This window comes from Gossypium hirsutum, chromosome A01 (assembly GCF_007990345.1).
Source record: "Gossypium hirsutum isolate 1008001.06 chromosome A01, Gossypium_hirsutum_v2.1, whole genome shotgun sequence".
Taxonomy (NCBI): Eukaryota; Viridiplantae; Streptophyta; class Magnoliopsida; order Malvales; family Malvaceae; genus Gossypium; species Gossypium hirsutum.
Genome location: NC_053424.1, coordinates 119,265,258 through 119,290,027, shown reverse-complemented (window position 1 = coordinate 119,290,027; position 24,770 = coordinate 119,265,258). Strand labels below are relative to the sequence as shown.

Sequence of the window (24,770 nt, the reverse complement as noted above, 5' to 3'; positions counted from 1 at the left end):
GAGAAGTCATAAAGGATTCAAACCTCTTGTACCACTTTCTTGGTGACTGTTTCAAACTGTAAAAAGACTTTCTCTGCAAGCAAACATAGTTCTCTTTTTCTGAGACTATAAAACCCTCTGGTTGTTGCATGTAAATATACTCCTCAAGTTCTCCATGCAGAAATGCAGTTTTTACATCTAACTGCTCAAGCTCCAAATCATGCATGGCCACATTACCAAGTAAAGCTCGAATCGAACTATGCTTAACAACTGGAGAGAACACATCTGTGCAGTCCACTCCTGGAATTTGACTGTAACCCTTTGCAACAAGCCTTGCTTTATATCTGGGTTCTTCAACTCCTGGAGTCCCTTCTTTCTTTTTAAACACCCATTTACAACGAACAGCCTTTTTACCTTTAGGAAGTTTCACAAGGTCCCATGTTCTATTTTTTTGGAGTGATTCCATCTCTTATTGCATAGCAAACATCCACTTTTCTGAGTCTTCACAGCTAACCGCCTCAGAATAATTAGATGGCTCTTGATTTGCATCTATATCTTCAGCCACATTTAAAGCATAAGCAACTAAATCAGCTTCGGCATACTTCTTTGGAGGTTTAATTTCTCTTCTAGTTCTGTTTTTGGCTTGAGGAGTTGACTCTGTATTAATCTGATGCTCCACCTGCTTTTGATTTTCTTTATTGGAAGAGTCTTTAAGAGATAAGTTAGGTAGCATAGCAGTTTCATCAAAAACAACATCTCTGCTAATCACAACTTTTCTATTTTTAGGATACCATAACTTATACCCTTTTACACCAGTTTTATAACCAAGAAAAACGCATTTAATGGATCTCGGTTCCAATTTTCCATTATTAATATGAGCATATGCAGGACACCCAAAAATCTTTAAATCAGAATAACTAGCAGGATTACCAGACCATACCTCTTGTGGAGTCTTTTTCTCAATGGCAACGGATGGAGATCGGTTGATCAAAAAACATGCAGTAGAGGCTGCTTCTGCACAAAATGACTTCGGTAAATTGGCATTTGACAACATACATCGAACCTTCTCCATGATCGTTCTGTTCATTTATTCTGCAACGCCGTTTTGCTGTGGAGTATGACGAACTGTCAAGTGGCTCATGATCTCTTCTGACTTGCACAATCTATTAAACTCATCAGAACAGAACTCTAAGCCATTGTCTGTACAGAGGTATTTTATATGTTTTCCCGTCTGTTTTTCAATCATAATTTTCCAAGACTTAAATGCGAAAAACACATCGCTTTTCTGCTTTAGGAAGAATGCCCAAACTTTTCTGGAAAAATTATCAATAAAGGTTAGCATATAATTAGCTCCACCTCTCGAAGGCACTCTGGATGGCCCCCACAGATCAGAATGAATATACTCCAACGTTCCCTTCATGTTATGGATTCCTCTAGTGAATCGAACTCTCTTTTGCTTCCCAAAAACACAGTGCTCACAAAAATTCAGTTTGCAAATTCCTTGCCCATCAAGAAGTCGTCTTTTGCTCAATTCTGCCATGCCATTCTCACTCATATGCCCCAAATCAAGGTGTCCCTTTATTGGGCCCTCGAAGCCCTAAATATGTATTAAAAACAAATTAGAACTTATTTGGGTTCTCTGAAAATTTTTCGCAAAACCTTAAATTTTTTTTCTAGGTGCAGGGCTCACACGCCCTTGTGGTCAAGGGCACGCCCGTGTGACCCTATGACATGCCCGTGTTTCAGGCCGTATCCTATCCCATGTAACTCTCTGACTTACATCACACGACTAAGCCACACGCCCGTGTGCTAGGCTGTGTGGTCAATTTATTTTTAGAAAATTAGGTGCAGTTTTCACATGGCCGGAGCACATGCCTGTGTGCTAGTCGTGTGTCTCACATGGTCCAGTCACACGCCTGTATGTCTAGTCGTGTGGACTCAAAATAAACCTTTACGTAATGACCCGAACTTTAAGGTTGTTAGAAAAGTGTATTTTCGGGTCACCGTTTCTGAAAAATAGATTAGAAAATATTTATTAAAAAAAAGTAAAAATATTTATGAAGTTAAGTGAGTGATTAATTAAAGTTTAATTAAGTAAATTTAGCTTAATTAAGGATAATTGGATAAAAGATTAAATTGAATATAATGTGAAAGTTTAGTTTTAAAGTAATAGAAAATAAAAGGATCAAAATGGCAATTAAGCCATACCCATGAAATGAGGCGGTGAATGGAAGAAAAATCAAGATTTTTCTTGAATTATGTATATTATTAAATTATTAAATATATATGTATATATATAAAAAAGAAGAAAAACAAGTGTATAAAAATGATTGGTACAAGTGTTAAATAAATATTTGTTATTAAATAGATTTTTATTATAGTTATTATTGTCATTATATATATATAAAAGAAACAAAAGAATAAAAAGAGGAAAGAAACAGAGTAGCAGGGGACGAAACAGAGAAGGGAGAAAGGAAGAAAAGAAAAAGGGAAAAATAAGGTTTTAAAGGTTCCAAGTTAATTTGGTAAGTCAATTTAGCCCATTTTCTTATGATTTTTGAGTTTTTGGAATCCTAGAGATAAATACTATTTGTTTTAAGTAGAAATTTTGAAAGTCATTAGATTTCTAAGTATGGTTCATGTTGAATAAAATGATGGAATTGGGGGTTTATTTGATAGAAATTTTGATTGGAATTGAATAAAGGATTGAATCGTAAACTAAGCTATAAGTTTTGAATTTTGGGGATTAAATGGAAATAAATTCAAAATTATGAAAATATGCTGGAAATTTAATAGTTAAGTATGAGTTTGGACAAAATTTGAATAGAAATGAAGTATGAATTGAGATAGAAAAAGTAAGTGAATCTAGTTAAGATTAAATTGAAATTAAAGTAGAAATTGAATAAAAATTGTATTAATTAGATATAAATTAGTAGTGAATTAACGAATATGAATTGTTTTAATTCCCGTAGCTAATGTTGTCTCGGGAAACCTCGGCTAAGAAAGGAAAAAATGGCAAAGACAAAGGGAGTTAGCTCGAGAAAATACGGTTTGTATTTCTATAATCCGAACCTAGTTATTAATTGTTATATTTTTTTTATTCAATGCATTTAATAAATGTTGAAGTGAGAATTATTGTGTTTATAATGGAAATGGATTAATTTGGTATGTGATGAATTTATATTGATTGAATTAAATTGAATTATATATATGTGTGTGTGTGTGTGTGTGAATGAGATATTATGCAATTATGATAATTGAATTTTGGATAAATATTATGATAAATAATTAAGATGGGAATTATTTGTATTGTGTCTTTATAATTGAAATGAATTGATTTAGTGTGTGATAAATTTATATTGATTGAAATTATTTTGATTGAATTTATATTGATTGAATTATATAATATATATGATTTATGTAGAAATTTGAATATTTGATATTGAAAAATGAATTGAATTGTATTGAATTATGAATTAATGTGAATAATTGAAATATATTGTTGAATTGAATGAAATTGTATGAATTGTGAAAATGGGTAAATATATGTGATTATCAGAATGGTATATTGATGAAAGAATTATTAAATTGAGAAAGTGAATGAAATACCCTATTAACTAGTCGGGCTGAGTCGGATATAATTGGCATGCCATAGGATCTGAAAGTGTACGGGATTTGCCGGCTTTACCGATTAGGTACTTTATGTGTCGTATTTCAGGCACCTCGTGTGTCGTATCAGGCACCTCGTGTGTCGTTTTAGGCACTTTATGTGTCATATACTGATCAGGTACTATGTACCGTTTTAGGCACAATGTGCCGTACTGGTGTGTTTGGGTTGGAATCCGTGTATCCGTCAAAGTCCGAGTTTGTTAATAGGGGCAAATAAGTGAAAAGATAAATCGAGTGAATTTGATTGATTGAACTATTGGAATGAAATGAGAAATTGAATTGAGAATTGAAATTGAGATATGAGATTGAAAACATGAACCAAAATGTTCATGAAATGAGTGAAGTTCAAATGGATGATGATTGATGTTAGAATGAATTAAAATGGTATATTGTTAAGAAGTAAAGTGTGAATACAAGTGAATTGTGAATATATTGAAAGAATTTATACTGTAAGCAAATGAAAAGAATTGAACAAATATGTTGTTGTGTTTGTTATATGGCTTGTATAGAATTTTTATGGTAAGTAAATGAAACTTATCTATAAAATAAATAAATGAATGGTTATATTTATCATTGTGATTTTAAGTTTAATTGTTATATTATCAAGTGTTCGGATTATAAAAATACCACTGAGTATACCATACTCAGCGTACGGTTTGTTTCCGTGCGCAGGTTTAGTAAAGATAGAACGTTGAATCAGCATCCCAGTCCGATCCCAAATCCATTAAGGTAAAGTGTGTTAATTATTGGTAATGGCATGTACCTAGGATGTCTTATGTGTATGTCATTTTGAAATTGTAAATGTAAGGATGAAATAAATAAATTTAGATTTGGCTATGGTATAAAATAGAATTTGACTAATTTGGTATGAATTCGAATTTTTGTGAGACAATGTCAGATTGATTTTGGAATTCCCTATTTTGAATTGGGAAAATCATTAAAAATTGTATAAAAATAATTACAGGCTATAATTTATATGCTTAGAATCTTTAATGAGTCTATTTCAAGAGAAATAAACGGGAACATCATCCAAGTCATGTGCAATGAGATAATTAAATTTTAGTAAAGAAAGGTCGAAATTGTCAAACAACAGATCAGGGGTAACTTTGAGGAATAAACTGTACTAATTGGCTAAACTAAAAATTCTGAAAATTTTATGGTAGAAAGGTATATGAGTCTAATTTTATGAAAAATTAACGGAACTTAATTTGGAGTTTCGTAGCTCTAGATATAAATATTTTAGTGACTGTTACTCAAGAAGACAGTTTTGACATGAACATAAGAAAGTAAATGAAATTGTGTGTAATTATTCTGTAAACTCCGGTAATGCTCCATAACTCTCTTCCAGGACGGTTTGGGGTTAGGAGGTGTTACATTAAACATCAAGTATACCAACCCTGCAAACTTAAACAACAAGCAACTCAAAAACCAATCGTTCAACCACTTCAAAACATAGTCAAACATCTTTAAAACATGTCAAAAAAATCAATCTAATGACCTATCCAATGTATACTCATAGGTACTTTATATTTTGTCCAAACAAACCATTAAAACATCATTCAAGCTAACTCAAATTCTAATACCATTTCAGCCTTAATTTTTTCCTATTTCATATCCACTTAGGTATCAACTTAAACATACCACATATTTAACTCAACATAACATATATATTTGTATATAACCAACCAATAATATCTTATAATATCATTTACAAACATTTTTCAAAATGACCAACATAAAACATCCTAGGTACATGCCATTACTAAAAACCGATTTGAGTTCGGGATAGGCTTTGGATGTTGAATCGACAATCAACTTTAACACCTAACATGCGCACGAAAAACAAACCATATGCTGAGTATAAACTCAGTAGTATTTCTATAATCCAAATACTTTTTAAGCAAGAATTTATAATATTTATATATCTAATCACACATAACAAATATCATTCAAACAAATAATCAATTTCATAAACACATCATTCATAACACTTTCAATTCTCATCTCTTGCTATTTCAATCTTATAATTGCTATTCAAATAGCTTTTCTCAATAGGATACACAATTCATTTTCAATATCAATATCCATTCCATGAATCCATGATTCATGCTGTTCATTTGAATAACTCAATTTCATATCCCATTCCAATTTCATATTCAAAATCATTCATATTACCAATTTATTTATTTATCCCTATTAATTCGACTCGGACTCGGACAGATACACGGATCCAACCAAAACACACCAGTTTGGCACCCATGCCTCATTGGATAATTCAAAGTAATAGATTGACACCCAGTGTCTCATCGACCATGTCGAAGTAAGTTGGTACCCAGTTTCTCATCGAATTTATCCGAAGTAGTAATTTGACACCCAGTGTCTCATCGACTCGAAGTCGAAGTATCCCTAAACACTTCCAATCCTATGGCATGCCAACTATATCCAACTCAGCCTGATACAGTTAATAGGGTTTCAATTCACTTTTCAATTTCAAACAATATTCATTCTAATTCAAATATTCATATATGCTCATAAAATCAATTCAATTCAATTCAATATCACAATATCAATTACTCACCTCAATCCACTTACCATACACATCAAGTAATAAATTCGATAATTAATTATTAAGTTTGGATTATAGAAATACAAACTGTAATTTTCGAATCACTCCTTGTCGACTTTCTCTTTTCCTTTCTTAGCCGAGGTCTCCGGCACAACCTTATCTACGGATATTAAAACAATTTAAAATCATCAATACACACAATTTCACATTGAATATTTCAATTTATGTTCAACTTTTGCATAAATTCTAATTTAGTCCTTAAATCAAAACTAACTCTTTTTCTTCCAGAACTAATTCCATATCCTATTCAATTTCTACTTTAGACTAATTTTAACTCTCTAATTTAAGCATAAAACCCTAATTTTACAATTTTACAATTTTACAATTTAGTCCCTATTACTTCAAAACTTATAATTTGTTTTACAATTCAATCCCTTTTTCACTTCTAACTTGAAATTCTATAAATTTAACCCCAAATACTTCAATTTATTCAACATGAACAACTTCTAAAAATCCACTAACTTCTAAAATTTCAACATAAATCAAGTAGTATTTTATTCTAAGATTCTAAAAACATCAAAATTACAAAAAAATGGGCTAAATTGACTTATCAATTGAACTTAAAAGCTTAAAACTCTAATTTTCCTTTTTCTTTTCTTTCTCTTTTCTTTCTCCCCTGTTTCGTTCCTTTCTTTGTTCTTTTATTTCTTTTTCTTTCTTTTATTTATTTGTTTATTCCTTTATTTGTTTTATTATTATTAAACAAATAAAATATATTATAATATATACGTACTTATACTTAAATATTAAGTAATATTTATTTATTATTTTATTATTATTTGTACATATCTATTCTTTTATTGTCATACACTTGTTAGATGCGGTTTAATTACTAATTTAGTCCCTTCACTTTTCCTTTAATTTATAATTCAACTTTCTTCCTTTATTCAATTTAATCCTTACACCTAATTAACATTAATTTAAGTTAATTCACCTAACCAAAACCTAACTAATCATACAATTAACTTCACAAATATTTTTAATAAATACTTATAAATCCCTTTTACGAATACGGAGACCCAAAAATATACTTTCGGATAACCATAAATTTTGGGTAATTATACCTTCTCCTAATTCACCCCAAACACAAATGTCACATAGTTCTTAATTGATCTTTTTAATGTACTAAATAACATATATTAAGCTAAATAATACCTATAACAAAGTAATTATGGTACATGGAACTTATCCACAATCAAGGAAAAAAAGATGGAAAGCTCCCCGCTTTCCACTTCAATCCAAAATCCTTTTCTTACCTTTATTGACAGACTCTTTCTCTATTAAATTTCTTTTTATTACCAAACAAACAAGCATATCTTGAGAACTTTAAACTTCAACATTAAATAGCCATTTAAATGGCTCAACAACTATTATAATGCTCATAAATATGACATGGAGTGTCAAAATGATGCAAAATCACAAAAACTAATCTTAACCTTCACTTTCTCACTCAACCCATTTTCTTCTTGTAAAAGCTCTAAAACCCTAAGTCTGGGTGATGAAGATGATGAAGAAATGAAGAAGAGGAAGGCTCAAAAATGATTTTTAGAGGTTAGTTTTCCAAGAAAATAAAAAAAGTGTTTGAGATTTTGGAGAGATCAGAAGGAGAAAAGCTTGTGAAAGAAGAACAAAGTTTCTTCCCTCTTGCTTAACAATGGCCAGCCAGGGGGCTGTTAAGTGGGGGGTCTTTTTCCCCCATTTTTTTTATTATTATTTTGGTAATTTAAAATACCTTAAATACTTTTTCTTTTTTTTTTAGATGTGGCCAATTCTTTTTTTTTATACGAGTAAATTGATTTCAATTGCTTAAAAATCATCTCATCACCACACGCAACCTTAAATGCTAATATTTAATCATAATTATATCCCAATCGACTAAAATGTTTTTGGTGGAAAATTTATTAATTTTTCCATTTAACCCGTATTTTTATTCTATTGTACCCGAAACTTCAAAAAATAGCTCAAAATGCTTCTCAATGGCAACTTAATAGTCTAAAAATAGTTAGAACTAATAAAATTTAGTTTCTTATCCAATTTACAAATAAAGTCATAAAAAAATTTTGGGGCCTTACAAAATTAGCAATAGTTAAATACAGTGCTTATATTTTCTTGTAAAGATTGAATTTTGTTGAATTTTTGTTGTTGTTCATTGGCTTCAGGTGCGATAGTTGTGGATATCTATAAATTATTTGTTGTGGATATTTAGGACTGTGTTTGTGTACATATCTTTGTATTTTTATAGGATGGTTTCACTACTTGATAATATGTTCTTCAATCAGGGATGGTTACAGTCCAGTTTTGCTGGGTCGAGTAAAAACATTCCTCATTTTGTAATAAACTCGGGGTTAAGCTTGGATATTGGAGAATGTTTAGTTTTGTAATGTTGAAACAAGAGACCCAATTAGATTTTTAAATCAATTCAAAAATGTAAGTAGTATAGTGGTTTATTCTGAGGTTCCATGTGACTTTATTGGGCTACTGCTAATTTCATTTGTGTTTAGAAAGCAAGATATTGAGGCACTAGGTCAAGCTTGAGACCGTTTCGAGAGAATACTTCGTAAACTTACTAATAATGGTGTCGACTTAACTATGCAACTACAATACTTATATGAAGGGTTAGACATATACAATAAGACTATGCTAGATGTTATAGCTAGAGGGAGAATGTGGAATAAAACTTCTAATGGAATAATTATTTTGTTAGAAAATATTAGTAGAAATGATAGTGTAGGAGAGTACTCGAGTTTTTAAAAAGGGACGACTATTGAAGATTAGGGAATGAAGGCAATAAAGAGAGTTGATAAGACGGCTTGTAACATCCTATATTTGACCCGATTGTCGGGTCCAAGCTACAATGTGCCACATTTGTTTTCGGAGTAACTACGATCAAAATAAACACAATTCAAACCATTTAACATTCAAATGCAAACATTATAAGCAAACAACACAAAAATCATACATTTTTGGGTCTTATACGAGCTTACGAAATCTTTAAAGTTATCCCACGGTCAAGTTTAGATTGAATTGTAAAATATTCAAATTACAAGGTTAACATCATGATGTCGTCAAACAGTTTGTCACATCACGATGTCAGGTCACTTGATGTCGCGATATCACTCACTGTTTTGACCTCGTCGAGACGATAGGGTTCCTTGTCGCGACATCACATATTGTTTCTGCAAAATCTAATACCCTTGTCTTGCAATTTCATCCAAACAACAAATATACTCATTCAACTTAGTATTCAACCATTCTATACTAAATTTAAAACACAAGACATGAATATTTACACCTTGTTCAACATTATACAAAAGATTCATATGCAACAAGCTAACTACTAAAGTAATTCCAACCAAACACAAACATTCACACCTATATATCATTAGGATCATTATCATTTTCAGCATTATACCATTTCAACCATATTCATCAACTATTTATAAGTTACTACAAGATGATTAACCAAAGCATACATCAACATTCTCAATTCAAAAGTGAATTTAGACATAGTCTACTAACAAAATAGCCACAACCTACGTACGTGCCAAACAACAAGTGAAAGAGGTACACAAACATTGTCGAGTCTGGGATCGTTGATTGGATGCTGAAGTCCACACTCGGGATCATGAATTAAACCTAACCTGAACACAAAAAACAAATCGTACGCTGAGCAAAACGCTCAGTGGCAAACCTATGATTGAAGTTTACATAAACATGATTATGCAAATGCATACATATAATTCAAGTTCAATTCATAATCAATCTCATGCCGTTTATATCAAATACTTCAAACTCCAAATAACCATTCTTAAACCAATCTTAATTGCCCACTCAAGTGTATCTTTATGTTAGCCTATTCATTTTCTTTCACAAGTGTATTCATCAACTACAAAATTATCTTACCAAACATATCATAAGCTTGAATTCAATTCTTTAATATTCTTTACACATTCACATATTCTGAATTACAAGTATCATTTCAATAATTCTCGAGTCTATAGCTTGGTCTTATTCAAGTAGCCCTCAGGCCCGTTTTCAACTCAATTCATATGGCATCATATTTCACATTTCCATTCTATTTCATTTCATAATCATTTAATCGGTTCATTTATGTTTAACCCTATTAACCAGACATGGACTCGGTACGGATACATGGATTCGTCATCCCAGGTTGTCTGGCAATGATAACGCTATAATGATATATGTAATACCACCCCGAATTGTCCGGCAACAACAATTTTTTCAACTCAATAAATATATCACCCTGGGTTGCCCAGAACATATGACTCAACTCATAATATCTACCACCCCGGATTGTCCGGAAATGATTTTTTTAAGTACTCTGATCCTATGGCATGCCAACTATATTCGATTCGGTCCAACAATTAATAGAATAACCAAATTTCAATTTCAATATACAATCTGATTCATACTTATTCATTCTAATTTTCATCATCAACTTATCAATTCAATACATAACATACATATACCAACTTAAGGTCATAGCAATTTCACATATCAATTAAGTCATAAAATTTTTTATTTTATTCAATTTAGTCCTTATTTTGATATTCAATCCAAATAATATCAATTTAGCTCAAGCAATCATCAAGAACTCACCTCCAACTCCATATAATGAAGAATGATATAAATATGCAGCAAATAAATGGTTTCCAAATCATAGAATTACAAACTGAATATTCTGAGCTACTCGTCAACGACTCTAGATTTCCCTTTCCCTCTTGATAATCTAGGTTGATGTTAGCTACAAATTAATATAAACATACATCACTATCAATATTCAGCCAATTCACAATCAATTATTAATTTATCTAAATTTTACAATTTATTCAATTTAGCCCCTAAAACTAAGACTTACCTAACTTTCAATTTAAAGCTCCAAATTGAGTTTCGATTACACTATTACTCGTTAGAGACTTCCTATTTCTCATTTCTACAGTCAATTTTACAATTTATTCACTTTAGTCCCTAATGTACAAAACTATTAATTAAGTTTTATAATTTAGTTATTTTTCATAACTAAGCTTAAAATCTATAAGTTTAACACATAAATCTTCAAGAAATCAACAACAATAACTTTCTAAAACTTTAACAGTTTTATAAATTGGTACATAGGCTAACTAAATCAAACTCTCATGGCCTCAAAATTATAAAAATTACAAGAAAATGATTAGATTACACATACCAAATTAAGTTCGAAAGCTTCAAATCTTTCTTAGGTTTTCTCTCTTTTTGGTTTCAATATTTGAAGGAAGAAGATGATGAAGTTCATCTCTTTCTTCCACTTTCCTTTATATGTATATAATATTAGTTTATTTACTTTAATTTTAATTAAACTAAAATTTATCGAATTTTTGAAGAGCATTATCCCCTAGGAGGGAGAATTGAGTATTAAGCAAGGATATGGTGAGTCCTTAGAAGTTGAATAGTCTCATTATGAAGATTTAAGGATGGGTAGATATAGAGTTCAAACAAGCTCGTATAAACCACTTAGACTGGTGGAGACATTCTAAGAAATCTCTGGGACCATTAGAGGATGCGTCGGAAAAAATGATCCCTTAGGTGGTTAAACCCCCGATGTTGGAACTAAAGCCTCTATCAAAGAACTTTAAATTCAAGTATCTGGGAGACAACAATACTTTACGTGTCATCCTGGTTGGTCATCTATCTTCAAAAAGAGAAGTAACTTTGCTCAACGTTCTGAGAAAACAGAAGGCTATTGGACAATTGCTAACATTAAAGGCATTAGTCCCACATTGTGTCAACACAAAATTCTGCTTGAAGATGGAAAAAAAAACCGATTGTAGATGCTTAAAAATATGCATTTTTTAAATATTTTACTTCTTTTTCCTTTCACCAAATATTGGATGGAAAAAAAAAATTTCCTTTCAATTTTTCTATCTTTCCTACCAAACACACTGTGCAAAGAAAAAATTATATTTTTCATCTTTCTATTTTTTTATCCCTTTAATTTTTCATCTTTTCAATTTTCTTTCAGAACTACCAAACAAATCAAAACCTTGAATTTGCTGAGGACTTGAGATTCATGATTATAGAACTGGAAGGGGAGGCCTCGAAGATTGTTAATCACCTTGACAATGATCTCCAACATCTAACTTCAACAGGGGATTTAATGCAATGAATATATTATGAATATATAACCTCGTGTTTTCTCCCACTAATAAGGTTAATATTTATATAAAGTACAGGGGTGTAAACAAAAAAGGCGAAAAGCAAGAACCTAGACTCAAGGTAAATAAGTAACAACACTTATAGAGAGGGTTGGAAATACATACAGCTGCTTCGTTAGCACCTGTTATTTGTAGAAACATGTTTTAAAGAACAGCCCAGAACTTCTTTCTGCAAATTAGCAATGTTTCTCTTTGCTTCTCCTTGTTTTCCAGAATATGTGATTCAAACTCCCAAAGGAAATTCGGAGCAAGATCTTGAATTCTTGATATAATAGAATCCTCATCTCTAATTATAACAAATCCCTGAGACAAAAATGTAAAATGAGAGTTGAATCATAATTAGCAACTTGGCTTATAGACTAAGTAACCAATCAAGCAGAGATGATGTTAGATGTCAGTCTCCATCCACCTGCACTAGACATAATAGCCGGAACATGTCATAAAAAAGAAAAACCTTTAAATCTTTTACTTTGGGCCTCATCAACATGACTAGCTCGGGTTTGTAGCTGAGGGAAAATAAAGGGAAGGAAAAGGAATGAAACAGAGAATAGACGGTATGAGACAAAAAAGGCTGAAATAGAGGAACTCTGGGGAGATAAATATAAGAAACAAGGTAAAGATTGAAAAAACAAGAACCATGAGCGGGAAGTATCAGTACTTGATAACACTACCTAGCCACCCAACGTAAATACTTGGTAAATAAATTATACTAACTAATTCAGATAACTGAAAACACACACACACACACAAATAAGCACATAAAAGAAAACTTTAGTAAATCCCTAAATTATGGCACAAATTTCAATAATTTCAATAAAATAGATCAAAATTGCAAGACAATTTCAATAATTTCCCCCAAAAATTAGGCACTTCTGAAAAAAAGAACGATTATATGTTTATGTTGGATGCTAATGACACTAATGAAATAATGAATGATTCAAAATCAGAACGGTCTGAAATATCATGTCACCATCTCAATGAAACAAGTACCTGAGGTCTTAAAATGCGGTCCATCTCAAGCATGATATCCTCAAGCTGGCAACCTTCTCCACTATTTTTATATTGAGAGAAAAGTTGGTTGGCATGCAGTAAATCATACGTACGTGGATATGTTGAAAATGGTTCACACCTGAAAATCATATATGTATCAATGACTACTAATAAGATCTGAAGTAGCCAAAAGAACTATCATACTGCCTACGGATATTAGCAATAAAGTGGGATTATATAAAATCTTTCTTACCAATCATGAAAAGCACCAATTAGACCCCGGTCATAAATTGCAGATAAGGTATTTTGCATGCTTGAAGGGACTATATTCATTACCCAAACAGGGTATTCATTCAAAGCTGCAGCAAAACCACCAAAAAGGGCATTCATGTCCATCACATTTCGTATCTCTGTCCTGCTAACATTCATCAGCTTCCAGTAATAGTGAACTTGTTCTTGCCAGAAGTTGGAGTCTGAACTAAATTCTTCTCTGCTGATGCCTGTTATAATATATAAAAAGATTATCATGTTGGATTAAATAACATCTCCTAGTGTATTAAGTTACACTGACAATATGCCCAAAAAATAAGGTGAAATATGGCATGATGTAGTCTAGTACAATCTTCCAAGTCAAACAGCTCAAACCCCCAAAATGAAACAGTAACACTTAGCAAGAGATAGAGGATCCAGGATTTTGGAAGGAAAACAGAACCAATGAAAATGGTTTAGAATTATAGATTTAAAGTCCATAAATCCTTCTTTTTTTATTAAAAAATTATTAGAAAATTAGATTATTGTACTTTGACAGTGTAGAGAGTTCTTTGGTAGAGAGAAGACTATGTTGCTTGGACTTGAGTTTGGGAAATGGTTATGTATGTAAGTTTGAGACGCATCAATCAACTTGAATCTAAGATACAAGAAGATGATAAAAAAGGGTCAAAAAGAGAACAGGTGCAGGGACTAGTCGTAGAATTTGAGTTCACAATGACATAATAATTATGCATCTATAAGAATTAAATATTGAGCATGTTTTTTATTAAAAGTTCAACATTTGTTAAATAAAGTTCTGAACAAGGAGCTTTCCAGTGAAAAAAGAACTTTCAGCAAAGCAAACCAAAGGAAGTCACATTATAGTTTCCATGATTACTTTTGCTACTTTATGTGAAAATATAACTTCCTATAAAACATTTTTATTGGTTTTACGAAATATTACATTAATAGCCAAAATCAAGTATCTATAGATGTTTCATGATAACTGAATGCATTTGATCAATATTCACTTAACCTGCAATCAATCTCCATGTAACATGGCACTAAAGTAATATTAAAACCAAACTATTTTTCAAGAAAGGAGCTCAAATAAGCATGTGCCAATACCATTTTCCAGATCAAGAAAATTTTTTGACAAAGATTGACCACAAGGGTAACCAACCTATGTCATAGCTCATATTATCAGATGATATCTCTAATGCATGTAACAAGACGATAAAATCAAGATAAAAGAGAAACACCACGTTTGAAAGCTCAAGAGCAAAGTCCAATACATAAGTTAGCTATAGCATGTCAGTGCCTACTACCCTTGGTCAAGGCCATGAAAGAAGAAAGATGATATTATCTAAGGCCTAATTGGTTGTAAGTCAAAGATACAACAATAGGTCAAATCATATCAGCTATATTGCAACAAAGAAACCATAATCCCATTCCTATGCTTAATTATCTGCTAGAATCAAGTAAAAAAACAGTTTTTTTTAACAACAAAGTTGTTCTCCCATCTTGAACTAGATGACTCAAATTATGTGTGCTGCAAAATATATTATGCAGGCAACTGCTTCACAATAACGAACTGGTAAATGGCTATAAGCTATGATAACTTTAAAAACATTAAAAGTACTCGGATTTAAAAAGCATCAATTAGGACCTGCTGATCAAATTATAAAGTAAATAGTGTCATGATTTATCAGTTTGCGCATGAAATCAAGTCCATTAATTGAATTAGTATTGTGTCCAAAATATCCAGTAAAAGCACGCCACATTTCTAAGAAATAACATGTAACTTTTTTAACACTGACTTTTTAAAAAATATATAATTTGAATTAGAAAGAATTCAACAGAAACTAATAAAACTAAGAACTATTTTAGAAAAATAGGTGTGAGAGGAAAGAGATAAAAGGGAAGATAGAGAGAATGGTGGAGAAAGGGGAAGGTTGGGCAGCAGTAATCTGCCCTGCTTAGGGATAATGACGTGGCTGGTATGGGACAGGGCCTGCATTCCCTATGCCTGATCCCGATTTTTCAACCACCTGTCCCAATCCTCATCCTCGGGAGGAATCTTCTCTCCATCCCCGCAAGGTTTTAGCAAAGAAGGGGATTCTAACTCCACATCATTAAAAAGGAATTTAATATAAATATTTAATTATTCTTAATTTATCTCATAAAAATATATATATATAACTAAAAGTTACACACACGTGACAAATATGGATCAAAATTACAAAAGTTAATCAAACAACATTCATAAAAATGTTATAACAAGGTAATTCGTATGTGAAGTAGTAGCTTTCAGTTTAGTACTTTATTTAGTTTCCAATGACTTTGCTCTTGCATGTAATTTAGGCAATGATCAAAGGAAAAGAAAATATGTGTTTATGTATATATAACCCCCACATGGCATGAAATAATAACTTATCCCACTATGTTCTATATGGTACAGGGTATAGGAAAGAATCTAAACTATCATTTTGCAAGTAAGCTAAAGAGATGAATTTAAAAGTTTAGCACTAGATTTGAGAACAAATTTTAGGATGATCTGTTTTTGGACGAATCATCTATTTGACTAACAATGTTAGCCTAATTGATAAATTGAAGCAAAGTTCAAATACTTACCATGCATTTTTAAACTTGAGAAGCTAAAATTGGTTGACTAAAGTTTGGGTTGGATACCAAATGGGAAAATATGAGTGATCTCAAAACAAATTTAGACAAATGCAAGCTGAACTGACCGATTCTACTGAGGCTCTCCGAATACACTGACAGACGCTCAGGCCTAGGAGGGAGCTTCTTGGTAGCTATTGTTGCACCTGCTAGCTGTATACAATTCATTAGAGGAGTCATCCATGATGGTTTAGTCTCGTCTACGGCATCACAAATATCAATGAGTTTCAACTCTGCATTATGCTTAAGGCATGATGGATCTTCCTCTTTGATCCAGATAGCAGTCTGAACCTTTCGAGCAATAAGTTTCCAGCACATTCCTGTAGTCAGATCAACCAACTTGTCCCAAATTACTGGATAATCTTTATCCTTCCTATAAGCTGGTGGAGCCGAATAGACAAAATATCCCTTAGGTCGCAAGAGGCGGTTCACTTCCTTGAGTAAAATACCATCTAAGGAAACAATATGATACAAATTGAAATTAGGGAACTCAAATCAGAATAGAATAATGTACAAAAAAGGCTAACAATGTGATATCTGAAACCTATTGGTGTCAAACATGCCCTTTTTAGATTCAATCATATATTTTAATAACATATTACCACCCATAACAGAAATGGACAGGAAATAAGCATTAAAGCAGGAAAAGGAGGCTGCTGAGTAGGACGAGCTGCCTCCAGCATGATCATCTTTAGCTCAAGATTTCAATGCATAAAAATATTTAAGGACCACAGGACATCAGAGTATTATAATTTGTAGTTTAACTGACAGGAATTTGTTTTTCCCAACATGACACTCTCACAGAAACATTTAAGCAGCACGTATTTGAGTGTCTTTCATTTTAATCCAACTAGTAATCTACCAAACATAACACTGGCACTAAAAAAATTAAAGTACCTGCAAATCATGAAATGACTACTTCACAAAATATATCAAAGTCATGAATAAAGGTTTCCACACCATAAAAAATGTTACACCTCATCAGGTAGCTTGCCCTCCGCTCACCAACTTTAAGCAGTCAAACTCAGTGCGGACTTACAAATACTAGTTATCCTTTTTAAACCACTTAAGAATATTCAAGTCTTTAGTATATTCATTCAATTTGGGGGAAGAAAAAGTCACAATTATAATAACCAAAAGAGAAAAAACTACAAACATTATGCGACTTTAGGAATTAGATCCATAGGTGGAGATTTATGCTATAGATTTGAAAAGGAACTTGCTAGGTGCAACAATAAAGAACCTTTCCAAACTATCTAATCAGGCAGCAGATGGGACTAATTGCTGTTGATTACATGTGTGACTACCAATAGGCTAATGATCTTATTTCTATATCATGAATGTTATCCGGAATGGATTTTCTGATAGCAAGATTGTTCAGAAGCTTATATTTACCTAATATTTGAGCATTTTGGCCATGAAGAGAAGCAGAAATTAACTTGAATATAAAGTGTGCAATAGAGAACAGAAAGGTACCATTTTCATGCCAATCAATACGACATCTAGAACAATGAACCATCTCAAAAGAGTTACTTGGATATGGCAACTGTTTTGAGGCTATGACAGAGATCATTGCACCAATTCCTCGCTCTAAAGCAAACTGAATCTGATTTTCATGACCATCTTTGGGTGCAAAAGACATTGTTTGTATATCCAAGGGAAGAAGATAAGCAGAGAAGCTGGCCACTCCACATCCAACATCGAGAACTTGAACTACCCCTGCTGAACGCAGGTCACCTGTTTCGTCAGTTGCCATATTTCCTAGTCTGAAAGACCAACAACATGCAGGAAAAGAAAAATCAATAACGCCTGGAACTAAAAAAAAAATGGTGCTTACAAACATGTTATAAAAGAAATTGTTAAATTTAGTTCAAATCCTAAATCATGCACAATAAAAATGGATAAACTAAATATATAATTCCTAAATGAAATCCACACATTAACAATGCAACAACCTCATTTTTCACCCAGGCCTAGGGGAAAGACAGTCAATGATTCAAGATGGAAATGGACAATTCAATTCATTCAGGCCCACCATAAAGAAGATTAATCGGTGTCCAGACATCGGTACAGAAATCAACTACATCTTAACCTCAATCTGGATGAGCTTAGCTACACAAGTCCCTTTTTCAAGACAAAACTAAGCAGTCACATATACCCCAATGACACATATCATTAGTGACCAGAATGATTGGAAGGTAAGAACATTCATGCATACACAAATCAGTAATATTATCTCAAAATTCTGACAGACTCAGAAAGGGATGCAAGGAAGTCTATGCCCTACAAGTAGACTTGTATTACCAGTTTTAACCCCTACCCACTTTTACACAGGGCTAGAAATCTTCTTAATTCCCAAAAAATGATTTGCAAGCAAGATTTCCATCTAATTTTTCCAGCTATGAATAGAAGAGTTGTGGATAGCAAGAGGAGTCATTCATATCCTTTATGGCAAGTAACCCAATGGAAACAAGCAGGGACTCTGACCATAGTATTTTCAGATTTCCCCAAGAGAGGCATATTTAAAACGTTCCACCAGAAACCATATAGAAGAGATATTTGCTGGACCTATAATCAAAATATATGTGATTTTCCAATCTAGTCAAAACTGAATAGGATAAACAACAAAAGATAGGCATATGACTGCTACCAAAGAGAAATAAGGTCCAAGGTTCAAAACCCTGCTCCCATCTTGGATTCTGTGATGTGTAACAAAAGAAAACAAAGAAGGGGGTAACGACAAGTTACTATATACCCAAACACAGAAAAACAAATGGCACAATCGGAGCACTTGGAGTTGGGAGAAACTCTTCATCTAATTATTTCATCATATTACAGCAACCAGAATTCACATTTATACCTTCTTCCCATTTCACTAGAACAATATTTTGAATAAGTTTTCTTACACGCCGATCAGACTTCCTACTTTTTATTTATTTTAAAAAGAAGAAGATCGCTAAGATGGAAATCCATCCAAAACTTCCTCAATGCTACACTAAATAGTTTCTACTCTATATTATAGGTTAAAATAATTTGAAAAGTAATACTGAATTCTGTTAGGATAAAAACCTATCTCAAGGCAATTGCAAGAAATATGTAGACCATTTATGAAATAAAATCAATGTCCATACCTTTGAATGTACTCAGCTGCACCATGCTTGAAATGAGTGCCACCACCTGGAAACCACCACAGCTGATTTTTCTCATGCACCCAGTTTTGTCCTCCTTTAACTTCAGCTAGATGTGTATGATTCACATTGCTTCGCCAAACATAGTCCCTGCTCACTGGCCACTTTATGGGAATTTTATAATCTAGTGGTGGTGGCACCAAACAAAATAAACGCTTTGCAAGTGGAGGGCAGTGTCTCTCTAGCTCTTCGCTTTTGGAAAGATTCAAGTCTCGAGCCAATTGCTTCACATAAGAGATATCATGACAAGGGATATACTCATTGAACTTCAATGGACATATATTCATTCCATTTGCTGGGACTACGAGTGGTGTTTCTCGATAAGTAAGAGAAACTTTGTTAATAAATGTAGAGATAGCTGCAAATGTAGAAAGATAAACCCATATGATTGCCGATAAAAGGTTTGAAGTTTTCAGTAACATAGCTAGAAACTTTAGATGCTATTAACAGTTCAACATGAGGGCGTTACCAAAGGCTAAAATGAGGTAAATAACTGAATCCATATATTTCCACTTAATAAACAAAACCTTACACAAGCTCCCGTTTTAAAATGTGGGGCATAGGATGTTACATACAGTGAACCCAGTGCACTCCACAATGTAGATTAGCAGACAGTTTATTTGACTAGCTTCCTTTTGTTTCATTTTAGCTTTAGTTCTCTTCATTCTCCTTTCTAAGAGGAAGATGATAATATGAATCATACCTATAAGTTCCAACGGGGTACATTAGCTAGACCTACTCTTTGCATCATTAATAACAGTTTGATATACACATGGACATGCCTATAAGCAATCCAATCTATTTTAGTGATCAAAGGTCATCATCATCATCATCTCGCAATGCAAATTGAACAAGCAATAAGCAAGCAATGTAGCGATATTTTGCACATCAAGACCTAAGCCCAAGTAAACTTCAATCCACAATATGAAATTTAAAAATTAGAAAAGGGAAGAAAAAATGGAAACCAAAAGATCACAAAAGTAAACAATCCTTCCACAGAAGCTATCATCTTATGTGACTTCACACAAGAGAACATACCATACAACTTAACTATGAAAAAGCTGTCTTTTTCCCTGAGCTTCAACTTTTAGAAAATCGGCCATCCATTATATCATTAAAAAAATAACAATTTGCTTTCAGTTGAAGCTAGGAATAAAAGAAAAAGACACCAAATGGCACAAAAATAAATAATAAATGTAATTGCTTTGTATTAGGCATGTAATTGGTAATGGGTATGAGCCATTTTCAAGAGAATGATGAGCTCATAGTAAAGACCGAAAGCTACCAGCTGAAGACGAAGACGATGAAGAAGTTTCAGAAACTTGAGAGACATAAATGGGAGCATTATTGCCGAAAAGGTTGCCAAGGAAGAAAGATCCAAACATTAGAAGCAATGACACCATTATCATCTGCCCTGATTTTGAATCAAACGCCGAGCCCAGCGCGTACCCTCCCATTTCTTCTGTCGTTGCTCTGTGCTGCCTCTTCCTTTAGCTTCTTTGTTATCCCAGAAACAACTTGAAAATTCAGATCTCTGTTCCTTGAGCTTCAGCTTGGAGTTCAGCAATAAATCCTCTTCCAATCCCTTCTAGAGTTCTAGAGCTCCCAGTTAGTAAAGCGCATATCTCTGGTAAGTTTTTAAATGGAGTAGTGTTGCAAACGATCAAATTTTACAGGAAAACACTTTCTCAGTTTTCCCTCATCTTTTTACTATAAAAACTTTTCTTAATAAACTACATTTTATTTGATAAAAGTACTTGTGAAGCTGCTCTACTTAGATGTGGATTGCATTTCGGCCCAAATTAATCCTTATACGTATTTCGGCTTGAGGATGCTGCAACACCGCTAGGACGAGGCCACTTAAATTGTCAAGGGTGTTTTCGTCCATACAGTTTCAATCAGTTATGCTTAATCATTTGTATTGGGATATTGGGGATTTTTCCTTTCATTTTTAGTTTAGATTTTAGATTAGGGTTTGGATTCTTTGTAAACTCTCAATTCCAATTTCAGTTTTATTATTCAATTGTTAGTATTATTGTTTCGAATTATGGATCGCGGATTGTGGATCGCTCACTACTTGTTTCGAATTTTCAATTCTTGTGTACAACTAATATTTGGAATCCAATTTCTCTCTTTCTCTTTTTTTGTATTTTGATATTTATTAAGGTTTGAATTTAAATTAGGGTTTTCTGTAATTAGATCTATGGGTAATTAAAATCTGAGGGAAATTAACAAGTGGATGTGGATTAGTTAACGAATGTTTTAGGCTTTGCGTTAAAATTATCTGGATTAGGTTGAGAGAAATTAAATCCTAATCTTGACGACCCTAGAAAATTATTTAAGTAGATAAGGTCGAGAGAGATAACAGTTTTTGCTGACTAATTAGGTTAGTTAGAGACTAAGAGTAATAACTAGGTTAATTACTAGTTAAATGATTAAAACCCTAGATTGAGAGTTAACTATGAACATTGAAACGAATTAGTGTTCTGTTTGCACATTTGAGAAATTCGTGATTGTTTCAATTAGTTTTTGTTTTGCATGTTTTCTTGCTTTTCAATGGATTAGCATTGATATCTTCTTTCGTTCATAACTCAATAGGAAGATTGAGGTGTTCTAAAATGTTTTTTTTCTAATTTTAAAAATATTAAAAAGTAATTTTAGATTTTAAAAATATTTTATATATTTTAATTTTGTTTTTAAAATTTTAATGATTTTAAATTTTTTTAAAAAAAATTATATTACCTCGTGTCAACATGTCATTGGGGGTAAAGTTTTATAAGAAATAGATAGAAAATTAGGGGAAAAAAAGCTTTTATAAGAAATAAATAGAAGATTAGGCAAAGCAATTAAATAATAATAATTTACACACGTCAGCTGTCGAGTGGTCCATCATTGTGACATCTAGGGGTGAAACCAGAAAATTTTTTTAGCGGGGCCGGATAAAATTTTAATTTTTTATAGTTTATATTTTTATAATTTATAAAGGATTAAATTAAATTTTTATAATTGTAGGGGGGCAAAGTGTAATTTTACCTTTACTAATTTAAAATTTTTAAAAAATTTCAAGGGCCTAAAATGAAATTTTCCATTTTAGAAGGGGCCGGGGCCGGGGCCATGCCAGCCCCCTGGCTCCGCCCCTGGTGACATCATCCTTTAATAGATAAATTTTATGAGATGTCATTTTTTAGTTGAAAGCTGTTGATGATGGTGTCGAGTACAAGAGCGAAATTAGAAAAAATTTTGGAGGGATGGAAATAGAATTATAAATTTGTGTAGAGTGAAAATGTAATTTCTTTATTATAAGTTTATAACTTTATAATTTCTAAAATGTATAATGATAAATTTAACACTCAATACTTATAGTTTTTGTCAGTTTGCTTCTTATTTTTTAATTAAATTTAACAAAAATACTGACTAAAGCATTAATCTTTTAAAAGCATGTTTGCCATGCAACTCTTATAATAATTTACGTAGACTTCACGTTAATATAACATTAATTATCTTAAATGTCACTTCAAAAAATAATTTGAAATTTATAAAAATATTCAAAAAAATAAAATTCATAAAAAATTAAACAAAAATGGATTGTTATGTGACTGCCATGTTAAATGCCTTTCTAAAAAGACTAACTTATATTTTTATTATTTTAAGAGAGTCAAATTATAATTTTATCATTTTTTCAAGGACTAAAACTTTATTTTTCCATTTTAAGAGAGGTTAACACCCCTGCCTCGCTAACGCCGCCCCTAATGGTCAACGCTTATGCCGTAAATTGAGAGTTGCCCATTGCGGCGTTGAAACTAATTGAGGCTGAACTTGAATCTAATTGCTTTAGTCCATCACTTACATTTATGTTTACATTTAAGATACCAACATTAAGGAATTACTTGGTTTTGTGTTTTTGACTGTTTCCATCCTTCAGTTCTCTAAAATGTTTTTCTAATGCAAGCCAAGTATTTGACATTCCTCGTCTCATGAGGTAGGGCACATCAGACCATTGGCTAAGTCAAGGAGTGTGGTAGGGCTCGCCTCGTAAAATGAACTTAAAAATTTATATCGATCTAGTCTGAACTTAATTCGATCAACTATTAAGTCTAGTTGTAAGGTAGTTTAAAATTTACATAGAAAATAATGAATAAAAAAACATGGTATGGGTTTATGGGTTTTTGTTATAGTTAATGATGACTTTTGATTGCATGCTCCTTTCTTCATTGTCAATTCGACTTCTAGATGTGTTAAAAGAAATAGAAAATGTAAGAAAACAGAAGAAAATGTAGGAAAACAGATGGAGAAAAAGAAGAAAATGAAAAAAAGAAAAGAAAAAATGAAGAAGAAAAGTTTAAAGAACATAAAAAATGCTCAAAACGAAAAAATATGGGAACCGATTGTATAATTTAACCTAAAATTTTTATTTAAAATGATGATTTAACATGCTACATCAGCTTACCGTTACACCTTTAAAGACAATTAACGGACGGTTTAATGACTAAAATGTTACAATACGATAACGTAAACGACTAAAACATAATATTTTAAACATAAATACTAAAATGTAACTGAGGTAAACAAAAGTGACCATAGGTGTAGTTTACCTTTTATGCTTTGATTATTTTTATTTTTATTTTTATTTTGTGATAATTCACTTAAATTCAGGGGCGAAGCTAGAAAATTTTTTTTGGGGGAGCCGGATGAAATTTTAATTTTTTATAGTTTATATTTTTATAATTTATAAAGGATTAAATTGAATTTTATAATTTTAAGGGGACAAAATATAATTTTATCTTTACTAATTTAAAATTTTTTTAAAAAAAATTAAGAGTCTAAAATGAAATTTTTCATTTTAAAAGGGGCCGAACCTATGCCAGCCACTGGCTACACCACTCCTTAAATTTGCGCTTTTTTTTTTTAATAAAGCACCAAATGCATTTATTAAAAAATTGAAAAGAGTAAACAATGCCTTCATTTCGTCCAGCTGTCAAATAAGCAGCAGACCAGATGGGCGATGCCTTAGGCTCCTAATAGCAATTTAGCCTTCTCCAGAACTCATTTTTCCCCTCTGCATCAGATAAAGACTAGTGTGAGAACGGGCAATTCTTAGCCTAGATCCTTAACAAATCTTACTCTCCATCCTCACTACCCATCGGGATTCTTCGAAGTTTCAAACAACCCTACAAT

The 24,770-nt window shown here is 32.2% G+C and overlaps 1 protein-coding gene and 1 long non-coding RNA gene across 2 annotated transcripts; one reads left to right on the top strand and one right to left on the bottom strand.

The window, feature by feature from the left end:
• The first annotated feature begins 7,552 nt into the window (after window positions 1-7,552).
• On the top strand, window positions 7,553-8,727 carry LOC121230672 (uncharacterized). Its single transcript, XR_005928738.1, has 2 exons — window positions 7,553-7,825; window positions 8,434-8,727. It is a non-coding gene; the product is annotated as an uncharacterized lncRNA (long non-coding RNA).
• Window positions 8,728-9,620: 893 nt separating this feature from the next.
• Window positions 9,621-21,372, bottom strand: LOC107958055 (probable methyltransferase PMT7). The gene is made up of 8 exons (XM_041115844.1): window positions 20,881-21,372; window positions 19,539-19,953; window positions 17,884-18,173; window positions 16,476-16,859; window positions 13,730-13,976; window positions 13,477-13,615; window positions 12,592-12,789; window positions 9,621-9,915 (listed from the first exon to the last, which is right to left on the bottom strand). Exons 1-7 carry the CDS (start codon window positions 21,050-21,052, stop codon window positions 12,631-12,633), a joined length of 1,806 nt encoding a protein of 601 aa, XP_040971778.1. The 5' UTR covers window positions 21,053-21,372; the 3' UTR covers window positions 9,621-9,915; window positions 12,592-12,630.
• Between the last annotated feature and the right edge of the window lie 3,398 nt (window positions 21,373-24,770).

What these genes read in the sequence shown, in the direction of transcription:
- LOC107958055 (XM_041115844.1), bottom strand. Translation starts at nt 21,052, where the DNA reads ATGGGAGGGTACGCGCTGGGCTCGGCGTTTGATTCAAAATCAGGGCAG. An exon ending in ATCGTCTTCGTCTTCAGCTG is followed by an intron (nt 19,954 to 20,880) that starts GTAGCTTTCGGT and finishes CTACATTTGCAG; the next exon opens with CTATCTCTACATTTATTAAC. An exon ending in ATTGGTGCTTTTCATGATTG is followed by an intron (nt 13,616 to 13,729) that starts GTAAGAAAGATT and finishes TATGATTTTCAG; the next exon opens with GTGTGAACCATTTTCAACAT.